Source organism: Phyllobates terribilis, unplaced genomic scaffold, assembly GCF_046119375.1.
Source record: "Phyllobates terribilis strain yellow unplaced genomic scaffold, ASM4611937v1 Scaffold_5__5_contigs__length_657084704, whole genome shotgun sequence".
Lineage (NCBI taxonomy): Eukaryota > Metazoa > Chordata > Amphibia > Anura > Dendrobatidae > Phyllobates > Phyllobates terribilis.
Window position 1 is genome coordinate 518,380,697 of NW_027362765.1, and position 15,212 is coordinate 518,395,908.

Consider the following 15,212-nt stretch of genomic DNA (forward strand, 5'->3'; position numbering starts at 1 on the left):
AGCTTTTATAGGGGCAGCCTGCTCTCCCTACTGGCCTGGGACAGGAGGTGCTGCATGCTAATGGTCCCTGACCAGGGAACCTCCCTCCTGCTCTCAGACACAGCCTTTAATATTTGTAGCATCCAGGCCTGGGGTGACACAATCATGTGAGGGCTTGATTTTTTGTGGGACGAGTTCTACTTTTGAACAACACCATTGGTTTTACAATATCATGTACTATAAAAAACGGGGGAAAAATTCCAAGTGCGGTGAAATTGCAAAAAAAGTGCAATTCCACAATTGTTACCATGTTCACTAAATGCTAAAACTGACCTGCCATTTTGAGTTTATAGATACCAAACATGTATACGTTCTTTTTTATTTAAGTGGTGAAAAAAAAATCCAAAGTTTTATAAAAAAAAAAATTGCGCCATTTTCCGAGACCCGTAGCGTCTCCATTTTTCGGGATCTAGGGCTGGGTGAGGGCTTATTTTTTGCATGCAGAGCTGATGTTTTTATTGATACCATTTTGGTGTAGATACAATGTTTTATTGCCCGTTATTGCATTTGATTGCAATGTTGTGGCGACCAAAAAAACATAATTCTGGCGTTTAGATTTTTTTCTCATTACACCATTTACCAACTGGATTAATTCTATTGATTGGGTGATTCTGAATTCGGCAATACCAAATATGTGTATCTTTGATTTTTTTTTTAACTGTTTTATTTTGAATGGGGCGAAAAGAGTGATTTGAACTTTTAGATTTTTTTAATTTTTAAAATATTTTTAAAAACATTTGTTTTTACTTTTCACTTGCTTCAATAGTTTAAAAGGGGAGACTAGAAGCTGCGATCACCTGATCGCTTTTGCTACACATAGCAGGGCTGCAGCCCTGCTATGTGTAATAAAAAAAAAAAATAAATAAAAAATAAAAAATGCTCATCTGCTATGAACGCGGACTGCTGGGCGGCACTCATAGCAGATCAGCTATGACAAACACAGGGGTCTCCTGCAGACCCTGTGTTGTCATGCCAACCCAGTGATCATGTGATGGACAAGTCGATGGGTGGGTCTTATGACTTGCTCCCGGCGCGGCCATGTTAATTGCCGCTGTTGGAGTTAGACAGCGGTATTTAACAAGTTAACAGCTGCAGGTGGATCACGATTCTACCTGCGGCTTTTAGGGGCACATGACAGCTGATCAGATCAGCTGTCATGTGCTGGGAAAGATACGGGCTCAGCATGAAACAGGGGGAGGCGACATTGGACGTACCTATACGGCCAAGGTTGTAAAGGGGTTAAACCCGTCACAGAAGAAGAAGTCACGCTTCTTCTCAACCTACTACCTGCACAACTTACCATATTTCCTCTCAGCTCCTCCAGCCCCTCTCCCTAGATGTCACTGCCCACCTAACCACCTAACTGCCCACCTAGCTAAAATATTTCTTTCGTCTAGTATATTTCCCTCCTCCTTCAAACACGACATTATAACCCCTTTTCTACAAAATCATGAACTGCTCTGTTAACTACAGACGTATCTTTAACTTCTCCTTCATTTCTAAACTCTTGGAACACTTGGTCTACCCTGGTCTACTACGCTATCTTTCAGATAACTCTCTTCTTGACCTTTTACAATTCTGTTCTGTTATGTTCTGCTACCAGAGCTAAGGAAAGAGAGGAGATCTGTCCCTACGATAGAACTCAGCTTAATCCCTACGATGTAACAGGGGACCTGATCCTGCGATCAGACCTGCTAAAGTCCTAAGCTAGTCTGTACGGAGACCTATAGATGTGGGGAAGGAATCCCTACAAGTACTAAGGACTGGGAGGAAAATGGGACACCTCCTAACAGAAATAGTAGCAGACAGACGAACAAACAAAATATATAGAACATAGAGGTCCGTAGACCAAGCAAACTAACAGAGTTAGATACAGAGCACAGGCTAGCTAGAAAGTAGTTACACAATGAAGTCCAGCAAAGCCAGAAGGGCGGAGCAGGATTAAATAGGCCAACAAGGTCATGTGACCAGCAAAGGAAAAAACCTAAGAACAAGGTTCTAACAGTACCCCCCCTTCTAAGAGGATCCTCCGGATCCCCTAGGACCAGGCTTATCAGGAAATCTCCTGTGAAACGCTCTGATAAGTCTGGACGCGGAAACATCATCCGACCTCACCCAAGAGTTATCCTCGGGTCCGAAACCTTTCCAGGCCACAAGATACTGCAAACTACCTCTATACTGTCTAGAGTTAAGGATGCGAGAAATTTCATATTCCCCGTCCTCCACCACCGGAGGAACAGAGGCAGAGGCGTCACAATCCGATACAACAGCTTTTTTCAACAGAGAGACATGAAATACCGGATTAATTCTCCAGGAGGTAGGAACCTCCAACCTAACAGCAGATTGGTTGACAACCTGAAGCACCTTAAAGGGCCCTACAAACTTGGGACCCAATTTCTTAGAAGAAATCCTCAACCGCAGATTCCTAGAGGACAACCAAACCATGTCACCAACAGCGAACAAAACCTCCTGTCGTTTCCTATCAAAGTAGTCTTTAGATTTTCTGTTGGCCTCCTGAAGATTACCACGCACATCCGTCCAAACTCTCTCCAAATCACCGGAAAAATTCTCCTCCTCAGGCACGGCAGATTCCAAGTTGGAGAACGACCCAAACGACGGATGTCTCCCAGAACAACAAAAAAAAGGCGAACAACCAGCAGAAGAAGATGTATGATTGTTCAGAGCAAATTCAGCAAGTGGCAGAAACTCAGACCACCCCTCTTGATTGTCTGCCACAAAACAACGCAAGAACTGCTCAACATCCTGGTTTTTCCTTTCTGTCTGGCCATTAGATTCAGGATGATATCCGGACGAGAACGACAAATGAACTCCCAACCTGTCACAAAAGGCACGCCAAAAATGAGCCACGAACTGAGGACCCCTATCAGAAACAATGTCAGTAGGAACGCCATGAAGTCTGACAATTTCCTTGACAAAGGCGAGAGTTTTAGCGCAGGGCAGTTTGATGAAGGGAACCAAGTGACACATCTTGCTAAAACGGTCCACGACCACCCAGATGACAGTAAAACCCTCAGAGGGGAGATATATAAAGTCCATAGCCAAATGTGTCCAAGGAGCACTGGGAACCTCCAAAGGACAAAGCAACCCCGCAGCAGGAGTATGTGAGGACTTAGATCTAGCACATATAGTACATTGACGCACCCACTTAATGACTTCCTTCTGCCATCCAGGCCACCAAAAACTGTGACCCACCAGTCTCTTGGTCTCAGAGATTCCGGGATGACCTGCCAACCGAGATTCGTGACACTCAACAAACAAATCTCTCCTAAAGGTCCCAGGCACAAACAACCTCCCATGAGGAGTGTTAGATGGGGCATTCTCCTGTGCTTTAAGAATCTCATCTTCCAAAACGGAGTCCAAAGCAGCTATCACAACACCTTCTTGTAAAATGTTCTCCTCTTTCTCAGCACCGACTATGGGAGAAAAACTGCGAGACAAGGCATCCGCCTTAACATTCTTAGTACCAGGGATGTAAGTAACGGAGAAATTAAATCGCGAGAAAAACAGTGCCCACCTAGCCTGACGGGCATTCAGGCGCTTGGCAGCATCAAGATATATCAGATTTTTATGATCCGTAAGAACCTGAACGGGAAATTCCGCACCTTCCAAGAAGTGGCGCCAGTGTTCAAATGCGAGTTTAATAGCCAATAATTCCCGATTACCAATATCGTAATTCAGTTCAGTCTCCGAAAATGTTTTTGAAAAAAAGGCACAGGGATGTAATCCATCCCCGTTATCCTGAGACAATACTGCGCCAACCCCCACAGAGGAAGCATCAACCTCAACCAAAAACGGCTTAGTCACATCAGGCTGCATAAGGATGGGAGCAGAGGTGAACCTCTCCTTGAGATACACAAAAGCTTCAATGGCCTCAGAAGACCACTGAACCGCATCAGCACCTTTCCTGGTGAGATCGGTCAGAGGTTTGACAATACTAGAAAATTTTTTTATGAATTTTCTGTAATAATTGGCGAAACCCAAAAACCTCTGTATCGATTTCAAACCAATAGGCCTAGGCCATTCCTGTACAGCTTGAACTTTAACCGGGTCCATCTCAAAACCTTCACTGGAGATAATGTAGCCCAAAAAACTAATTCTCTGTACAGCGAACTCACATTTCTCCAGCTTAGCAAAAAGCGAATTGTCCATTAATAACTGTAATACCTCACATACGCTCCGCCAATGAGACTCCAGATCCGGCGAATAAATCAAAATGTCATCCAAATACACAACCACATTTTTGCCGATCAAAGGTCTAAGGATGTCATTAATAAGATTCTGAAAAAATGCAGGAGCATTAGTAAGACCAAAAGGCATAACCAGATTCTCAAAATGACCCACAGGAGTGTTAAAAGCAGTCTTCCATTCGTCACCCTCCTTCATGCGCAACAGATTGTATGCCCCCTTAAGGTCAATTTTAGAGAACCACTTGGCCCCCATTAACTGGTTAAACAGATCAGGAATCAATGGCAGTGGGTAAGGATTGCGTACAGTAATTTTGTTAATCTCACGAAAATCCAGACAAGGACGTAAACCGCCGTCCTTTTTTTTTACAAAATAAAATCCAACCGCCACAGGAGACTTAGAGGGCCTAATGTGACCGGCGGCCAAACTTGTCTGTATGTATTCCTCCAAAGCCTTTCTCTCAGGAATAGTAAGGTTAAATAAACGACTTTTAGGAAGAGTCGCTCCAGGGACAAATTCAATAGAACAATCATAGTCTCTATGGGGAGGCAAAACCTGCGATTCCTTCTCAGAAAAAACTCTCCAAAAATCCTGAATAGGAACAGGCAATTCTCCCCTATCCACAGCTGCAATACGCCCGTTACAACACTTGTCATAACATTTATGGCTCCAGGATTTAATTTCACTGATAGACCAATCCAGTACAGGATTGTGAAATTTTAACCAGGGCAATCCCAATATTACTGGAGAAGGCAAGTTATTCAAAACTACCAAATCCAATTTCTCATGGTGAATACCATTAATAGTGAGAGGAAATTCACAGACCTTGAGAGTAATATTCTTCAAAGGGGAACCATCCACAGAAACCACAGCAATGGGGGATGATAAAGGTTCGGGTTTTAAATTGAGTCTTTCCAAGAATCCCCCATCAATAACATTCAGAGTAGACCCACAATCAACAAACACCCGAAATTCCATTAATTTTTCCTGAGCAATCGTGGAAGCAGCTAAAAATACACCCTTGGAATTTAAACAGGCAATACGGGCATGACTGACCATTTTTTTTTCTTTCTTGATACGAAGCTCACAGTCTTTAATTAAATGACCAGATTTTCCGCAATAGAAACATAAGCCTTCAGAAAATCTGCGATCTTTTTCTTGAGAGCGAGGTGCCATCGCTCCAATCTCCATCGATTCACCACTGTTAGTACACACATTCTCATAACCAGAAACTGACATAGCAGAGGATTTGCTCTCATTAACCCTTGCACGCAGTCTCCTATCCACCCGTATAGCTAATTGCATAGCCTGTTGCAAATCTTCAGGTGTAGGATAAGCAATTAGCAGGTCTTTAACCCTTTCACTGAGCCCAGCAAGAAATAGACTTTTCAAAGCAGAATCGTTCCACCCTGTTTGAGTAGACCATCGACGGAAATGAGTACAATATTTTTCCACATTACCTGATCCCTGTCTCAAACGTCTTAACTCAGTCTCAGCTGATGAGACACGGTCAGGATCATCATATAATAGTCCCAAAGCAGAAAAAAAACTATCCACTGAACTGAAGCATGTATCACTAGGTTGCAAAGAAAAGGCCCACTCCTGAGGCTCTTTGCGCAAAAGTGACATTATAAACCCTATGCGCTGGGAATCATCCCCAGAGGACTTGGGTCTCAAACGAAAATACAATAAGCAAGCATTTTTAAATGAAAAAAATTCTCGGTGTTCACCAAAAAATAAATCCGGCAAACGTACCTTAGGCTCCAAGAAATGTGCTCCAGGACAGTTACTCACATGCTGACGGAGCTCAGTCACCTCCAAAGAGAGTCCCTGCAGGTGTTTAGCCAAATCCAGAACCGACACCATGATGGAACAGAAAAAAAATCTTTCCTTAGAGCATTTGCTGGGCTGGACTTACTGTTATGTTCTGCTACCAGAGCTAAGGAAAGAGAGGAGATCTGTCCCTACGATAGAACTCAGCTTAATCCCTACGATGTAACAGGGGACCTGATCCTGCGATCAGACCTGCTAAAGTCCTGTAGACTAGTCTGTACGGAGACCTATAGATGTGGGGAAGGAATCCCTACAAGTACTAAGGACTGGGAGGAAAATGGGACACCTCCTAACAGAAATAGTAGCAGACAGACGAACAAACAAAATATATAGAACATAGAGGTCCGTAGACCAAGCAAACTAACAGAGTTAGATACAGAGCACAGGCTAGCTAGAAAGTAGTTACACAATGAAGTCCAGCAAAGCCAGAAGGGCGGAGCAGGATTAAATAGGCCAACAAGGTCATGTGACCACAAAGGAAAAAACCTAAGAGCAAGGTTCTAACATGTTCTTTACACTCTACAGAGAGTGCCCTTACTAAAGTTTATATCTACTAATAGCTAAATCTAATAGTCACTACTCTCTTATGATTCTCCTGGATCTCGCTGCCGCAAATGACATTGGATCATCAGCTCCTCTTCACTATGCTCCGTTCTACTGGACTCAAGGACACTACTCTCTCTTGGTTCTCCTCCTACCTCTCTGACTACCTTTCAGTGTATCTTTTGCTGACTTTTCTTACTCTCCTCTTCCCTTTATTGTTGAAGTTACTCACAGTTCAGTCTTAAGTCCCCTCCTATTTTATCTTTACATCACCCCTATTGGACAAATTATCAGCAGATCTGATTTCCAGTACCATCTATATGTTGATGACCCCCAATTATACAGCACATCTCCTAACATCATTGCCTCTAATACCGGTCCTTCCTTTATTTGAAACGAAATCTGTCCAAAACTGAACTTTTTGTGTTTCCTCCCTCTACTAACCTACCTAAATAAGAAATTGCCATTTCCTTGGGTGGTTCTACCATAATTCCCAAGCAGCATGCTCGTCAACTTGGAGTTATATTTGACTCAGAGCTTTCCTTTGCCCCATATATCCAATCACTCACTCATGTCACCTGCACCTCAAAAGCTTATTGAGAATCATTCTCTTTATTTATTTTTTTTACTTTTGACATTGCAATAACTCTTACTGTTGCGCTGATTCATTCTCACCTGGACCACAACTATTTATTAATTAGTCTCTATCTTCCTAAACTTATAGTTACATAGGTAGAAAAAAGACCCGGCACCATAAATTTCAACCTTTCTCCATCAATTATACAAACTCTCCACCCTCCAATCTTTCTTCAATGAAGTAGGCAGGGTCAAAATTCTGTCCACCTGCTACACTGATGCCACCACCCTGTGTCAGTCATTGCACTGGTTGCCCATCCACTATAGGATACAACATAAACGTATCAATGTCACTCACAAGGCTCTCCACAGTTTTGCACCACCCTATATCTCCTTCTCATCTCTGTCTACCACTCTACCTGTGCTCTCTATTCTGATAATGATCTAAGACTAACATCCTTTATAATCCGAACCTCACACTCCCATCTCTAAGACTTCTTTTATTCTTTGGAATGCACTACTCCAGACAATCCGGGTAATTCCTAGTATCCACAGTTTTAAGTGTGCTCTAATAATTAGACCAGCCTATTACCTCATCTCACTAATCTAACTATTCCCTGTTCACCCTTCTTAACTTTTCCTCCAAATCTGCTCCTATAATATTCTCACACCCTCGATGCACTCAGTAGCACTTTGTACTGGCTGCTGACTAGTTCATGCAGCTTTATTTGAAAACCTCTATTTATTTATGATATTGATGGGTGGACCATACAGGACAAACACTTTTTTTTAACCTTTTGTGTCCCCTTTATTTTCTTATAGATTGTAAGCTTATAAGCTATTCAACAATTCAAATAACCCTGTCTGAATTGTTGAATCATGTATTGCTGGGTAATGTCTTATATAGATTGTGCATGTTCCCTCTGGTTTGTAAAGTGTTGCGGAACATGTTGGCTCCATAGAAATAAAATTATTATAACTATTAACCACTAAGCCATATGCTCTGCCCAGCAATGCAGAAATTCTAATGCCCTCCTATTTCTTTCCAATGTGGTAAAGATCATGCAACTGGATGTCTTGTATGAAATGTTAACATTACAAAGCTAGTATAAGCTGGTAATTTAAATCTTAGATGTCCTTGGTATGTTAAGTAAAATGTAACATGCTACTTTTATTTATTTTTTTTAGGTGCAAAAGGGAATGAAATTCACTATATAAAGTCAATCTGCCCTTGTATTAATCCAAAAGACATTCATATGGTATAGTACGACTTGTCTGAATGTTGTCTCTGTGAAATTATGGTTTCCACTCAGGGTTGTCACTTGTCAACCTTTTCTTAATTTTTCCTTCGAGAGAGAACTGAACCAAAAATGAAAGACATCCTTAGTTTTATATGGATATACAACCCACCCCATTTTAGAGACCATGCGCCCACATTCTGCCCTAAAACAGCCTTAACATTATACCCTTGAACCAAAAAGATGGTACTACCAGAAATAGCCAAGCGCTGTCGTGTTAAAGACAACAAATTTAGCAGAGACCATGCATGCATACACTTATGCTCCATTCAGGATGGGGCTAAAGAGCCCCATTCAGAGGTTTCAAAGACACAATGTTTGGATTGCTAGGGGTTCCAGTGGTCACACCCCAAGTGATTAGAAAGTTATCCACTATATTAAGGATTGGTGTGAACTTGTATTTTTGAGAATGGCATCTGGAGGTGAAACAATGACGTCTGGGTTTGCCAGGTATGGTAGCCTATTAGGCCCTGCCATGAGCTGGATGTATCAGGCCTCTGTCAGTGTAAGGTGTCAGGATTTTAACCCCGGGACGATTTTCCATTTTTTTGTTTTTGCTTTTTCCTCCCCTTCTTCCAAGAGCCATAACTTTATTTTTCCATCAATATGAGGGCTTGTTTTTTCCAGGAAGAGTTATACTTTTGAATGACACCTTTAATTCTACCATGTAGTGTACTGGAAAAGGGGAAAGAAAAATTCCAAGTGCAAATTGTGAAATTGCAAAAAAAGTGCAATTCCACAATTGTTTTTTGGTTTTCTTATTTAACATGTTCACTATATGGTAAAACTGACCTGACAATGTGATTCTCCAGGTATGTACGAGTATGCAGATACCAAACATGTATAGTTTTTTTTTATTTAAGTGGTGGTAAAAACTGAAATTTTTTTTTAAAATGTTGCTTTTGTTGCCATTTTCCGAGGCCTGTAACGTTTCAATTTTCGGGAAATGGGGCTGGGTGATGACTTATTTTTTGTGCCCGGAGCTGACATTTTTACTGTTTCCACTTTCACATGTTAAGCACCATGGAATAAATGGCGTTATAATAATAAATAATAATAATACTAGTAATAATTTTGGGATAGAAACAAAGTTTTAATTGCCTCTTACTGCATTTTACTGCATTGTTGTGGTGGCCAAAAAAACATAATTCTGTCATTTTGATTTTTTTTTCGCCACCCCCTTTAACTGATTAGGTTAATTTTCTTTATATTTGGATAGATTGGACTTTTCCAAACACAACAATATCAAATGTGGATGTTTTTTAAATTGTTTTATTTTTTAATGGGGCCAAAGGGGGGTGATTTGAACTTTTGTGTTTTTTTTTCATATTTTTAAAAACTTTTTTTTTTGTAACTTTTTACTGTATTTAATATTCCCTTTAGGGAACTTCATGTTGCAATCATCTGACCCCTTGTGCTGTATAGAGAAAATCACGGTCTCCTATGAACAAGAGAATCATAGGACAGGAGAATCATTATGACAGGCATGGGGGTCTTTATCAGACCCCCCCCCCGCTGTCATGGCTACCCATCGGCACCATGCGATCACGTTATGGGCGCGCTAATGGGTGGGTGGAATGACGCGCCCCCTGCTAGTGTGTGTTAAATTCTGCTGTCAGAGATTGACAGCGGCATTTAACAGGTCAATAGCCGCAGGCGGAGCAATGCTCCACCCGTGGCTGTTAGAGGAACATGATGGCTAATTAAGTCAGCCATCATGTGCCGGAAAGATGCGGGATCAGCGTGCAAGCCCGCATCAAAGGCAGGGACATACAGTGGGGAAAAAAAGTATTCAGTCATCTACCAATTGTGCAAGTTCTCCCACTTAAAAAGATGAGAGAGGCCTGTAATTAACATAATAGGTAGATCTCAACTATGAGAAACAAAATAAGGAAACAAATCCTGAAAACCACATTGTCTGATTTGGAAAGACAATCTGTATGGGCTGCAGAGAGGACCTACCAGAAACCCATACATTCTAGGCTCATATACACAAACACACTAAAATATATACACACAAAGGCACATACAGGGAGAAACACACACATGGATTTACCATCAATCTATCTTCTCTTCAGTCCTTCCCCCTGTGGTGACATCTCGGTCACATTACCGGTCACATGACCGTGATGTCACCAAAGTTCCTGAAGCAGTCTCCACTTCGGAAGCTTCACTGATAATGCTATTATTAGTAAGCTTCTGCTGTAGACGATGGGGGCCCCCCAAGGGTGTGGGGGCCCTGGGCAATTGCCCAGTCTTTTACCCCCAATGCCAACCCTGTACACTACAATACATAATTATTTATACCAAAACATGAAGACAAAGAAGCCAGCTCACCAAAAAAATCGCAAAATCTAAAAAGTGCATGAAACTTTGTCCTGACCAGATGTGGACAACGTTGTAAAAATAGGAAACATTTTTCCAGATTCTCAAATACAAATCTGCAGCTATAGTTAAAAAAAATGTTCCTTTTCCAATCATGAAATATGTTGAGAGAAAAAGCAATGCGTTTTGAACACAATTTTGCTCAAATAACACTGAATTGCATTTGTAAAGTGTTGTTTTTTTCCCAACATCTTTCATGAGTGGAAAGGAATTTTTTTAGCCAGATCTACAGAAAGCTAAGAGCTTTTTGTTCAAGGAGCTGGAACATTTGTAACAATTTTTTCAATCCATAAGTATTACAGGATATTAGAATAGCGAGAAGACAATATTGAATAAGTCCCACAAAGGAACATAGAAGGAAAAAGTTAAATAAAATTTGTAAAAATGAAAAAATCAAAACAAAACAAAATAAAGTAAAAAAAAATTATGGAAAATATGTCACAACTAAAAATGCTATTTTTATGTAACAACAAAGGTAAACAAAAAAGTACATTTAATTGGTAGTGCCACATCCAGAACTACCAGAGCTATAAAACCATCACATTATTTAACCCTTACATTGAATATCTTAAAAATGACTAAATTCTTGCCAAAAATGTAGCTTTTGCTGCATAGTAGCACACAAAAAATTAAACAAAAGGAGCCCTCACACAGCTTTTAGCTGAAAAATAAGAGGTTATAGCTCTCAGCATATGGCAATGCAAAATAAAATTTTTGAAAGAAAATAGCAAAATCACTGAACAATATACAGAATAATGGGCCTCACCTAATGCTCCATACAGAATAATGGGCCCACATCGTGCTCTATATAATATAATGGCCCTAAATAGTGCTCCATACAGTATAATGGCCCCACATAGTGCTCCATACAATATAATGGCCCCACATAGTCCTTCATACAGAATAATGGGCCCCACATAGTCCTCCATACAGTATAATGGCCCCACATAGTGCTCCATACAGTATATTGGCCCTACATAGTGCTCCATACAGTATAATGGCCCCACATAGTCCTCCATACAGTATAATGGGCCCCACATAGTGCTCCATGCAGTATAATGGCCCCACATAGTCCTCCATACAGAATAATGGGCCCCACATAGTCATCCATACAGAATAATGGCCCCACATAGTCCTCCAAACAGAATAATGGCCCCACATAGTCCTCCATACGGAATAATAACCCCGACTGGCATCGTGGGCCAAATATAATTACCCTGCAGGCCAGATTTGTCCTATGGGCCAGAGTTTGACAGGTGTGCTCTGACGTAGAGGATGCCCCCGTGTCCTTGTTGCAAGCCTAAGTGTAAAAATATCATTAGAAAGATCTCTGTACTGTCCTCTCATATGTTGCTGTAGCAGTTTTCAGATGAGCATTGTCAGAACCCCAGTGATCTCATATTTAGAGACATTATCAATTGTTAAGTCCTGGACAGCCTGTTTAACAATATAGGGGGTGCACATCTCTAGAAGCAAACGCAGGGCACAGTTTTACTCTCTGCAACATCCACTGCTCACTATTTTCTAGAAAACACCAGTGGGGTCAAAATAGTCACTACACATGGAGATGAATTCCCTGAGTGTAATTTTCAAATTGGGGTCACTTTTGGGAATTTCTGCTGTTCTGGCCTTGCACTTTAGGGGCTTTGTAAATGGTACCTGTAAACTATTCCAGGAAAAATATGCACCCTAAAAGCCAAACCACACTCCTTCTCATCTGAGCCGTGCCATGTTCCCAAACAGTGATGTATGACCATAGGTATTACTCTACTTGGTAAATATAGTATAATAATTTACAGGGTCCTTTTTTAATTAGCCATAGTAAAAGTCAAACATTTTGGTCTAAAATTTTCTTGCAATTTCACTGCACATGGAATTTTTTTCCCGCTTTTAAGTTCACTATATGGTAAAATGAATGTTGGCATTCAAAAGTACAACTTGTCCCTCAAAAAACAAATCCTCACATGTCTACGTGGACAGAAAAATAAAAAGGCAAAAACGGAAATAGGTCATGTCTGGAATAGGTTAAGGATTTAAGGATAAATGTTTTTTTTTAATATATATTGATTTATCATATTTCTTTAACACAGATCAATATTTGTTCAATTTTACAGGTATGCGGGGACCTAAAAGGTAAAATAAAAATGACAGTTTATATGAATTAGAATACTTAAAGGGAATTTGTCCGCACGTTTTTGCTATATAATCTGAGGACAGCATCAAATAGGTGTTAAAACACAGAATTCAATGATGTGTCACTTATCAAGCTGTGTGCTGTTGTTTACTTACAATGAAGGTTTTATCACTAGGACATTATCAATAAGACATCACTGTCAGGTCTGATATGCATGCGACTCTGCCACCCCTGTCAATAGACAATGTACACAGAGAACCTGGTGGGGGTGGGGCTATCTTCCTCAGCTCTGCTGCATTGCTAAATCTAAAAACTCTGATTGTGTCACAACTGCTGCACCTAGTTGGATTTAGGGTCTCTTTGCCTACATCAGGCTGCTCTCAGATAAGGTAGCAAAAACCTGCTGACAGATTCCCTTTAAAACGTCTGTTAATAATATACATCTGATTTGATTATATAATAATATGTAATAATAATAATAATAATAAGAAGAAGAAAAGTTGGATTTGTACAGTATATGCTAATAACTGAGCTCAAGCGTGTAGCCTGTCTATAGCAGAGTGCCGTCATCATAGTCATGCTTGCTGACCAGTCACTTAAGCCAATCAACAGACTAATAGTAGGACAGGTTAGGCTGCTAATGGAAGATCTTGGTCCCCTATTTACCGTATTTTTCGGACTATAAGACACACATTTTACCCCCAAAATTTTGGGGGAAAATTTGGGTGCGTCTTATAGGCCGAATGTAGCTTACATGGAGGGGAACAGCAGCAGGAGTCGGGCGATACTGTGGGCAATGCTGCGGGTCCTGCGTTTGGAGGAGGGGATGTCTCGAGGTGCGACGCTGCATGTCACAGGGTGGTAAGAGGGGGTGTCTGACAGTCCTCGGCTGTGCGGGGGCTCCGCTGGCATTGAGATCTCAGCACTGAATTCAGCCATCATTAGCTGGGAAAGATGCGGGCTCAGAGTGTGAGTCTGCAACACAGTCAGGGACCCGACACATGACGAAAATGTATGTCATATCTCGTGAAGGGGGTAACCAAAGGCAGCTCTCGAAACATCAGTATTTGCAGACAAGTAAAGAATTATCTTGATTGTTTGTATCTCGTATATGAAATGCTTGATAATGATATGAGTTCTCAATATACTGTATAATATATTTGACTGTGTTTTCCTATTTAGTATTTTAAATAGATGACTTTTTTTTGCAGTTGACTTTATTAAAGAGAAGAAAGAATTGTCAACTAGTAAAGTTTTTAGGGATTCCTGCAAGCGGGTAAGGAAATTGTAGACATAATTGGATCTTTACTGGACAGTGATGTGTTGTCAGTTCTGTACACATTGTGCACTCCGGAGTTAGAAAATACTAACTGTGCATATGTCACTTTTATACCTGTATAATCAGAGCATTCTAAAGTCAGATTCAGACAGATATAGCTACAGTTCGGGTCAATAGGATTACAATGATGCTGAGTTTATACAGTTTTTTGGGCTTTGTTTTAATACTTTTACACAAGAAAATCACTTGAAAAAATCTTTTTCTTCTGCATCATATTCAGAGAGCCATTATTTTTTAATTTTTCCGAGTAGAGTTCTACTGGGACTTGTTTTTTTTGCATAACGAGCTGTAGTTTTTACTGATGCCAACCTGAATTACATACATCTTTCCGATCATATGATCATTTTTTTTTATTCTATGTGAGAAGGAATGCATAAAAATGGTAAGTGTTCTGTAGTTTTTCAGAGTTTTTTGTGGCCTTCACCGATAAATAATATATTTTTATTTATTTATCTTTTTCTAAGTTTTTTTTTTAATTAGAATAAATAATTTTTTACTGACAAATACTTTTTTTTAAACTTTTTTTTACAATATTTATTAGTTTCATAAGGGGACATGGACACTTGATCTCTTGACTGCTCGGTTAATACTCTGAAATTATGTGCAGTACAGAGCATTAACCAGCTTGTAATCTTTACACTACCAATCTGCCTAATAGACTATTATCTTTGACACAGTCTATTTGCCTTTAATCTATTGCAGACCCAGAGGCCATTGTAAGGTCTTCGGTTGTCATGGTTGCATCACTCCTTGAGATCGCACTGCAGGGAGCCCATGGAGGGATAAGAGGGAGTGATCTCCTTCTGTCACCTTCTATACTTGCTGTGGTCACTCTGATTGAGCGGCTTCAAACACTGAT

General features: G+C 40.5%; 1 protein-coding gene across 2 annotated transcripts in view; it reads left to right on the top strand.

The window, feature by feature from the left end:
• LOC141273618 (uncharacterized) overlaps nucleotides 1-15,212 on the top strand; it is a 135,484-nt gene that overhangs the window by 71,540 nt on the left and 48,732 nt on the right. The window contains exons 12-14 of one of the 2 annotated variants that reach the window (XM_073685700.1): nucleotides 8,386-8,456; nucleotides 12,971-13,013; nucleotides 14,226-14,290. In XM_073685700.1, coding sequence (XP_073541801.1) covers nucleotides 8,386-8,456; nucleotides 12,971-13,013; nucleotides 14,226-14,290 — 179 coding nt within the window. The remainder of the gene's footprint in view (nucleotides 1-8,385; nucleotides 8,457-12,970; nucleotides 13,014-14,225; nucleotides 14,291-15,212) is intronic. The other variant, XM_073685701.1, reaches the window with a different exon arrangement.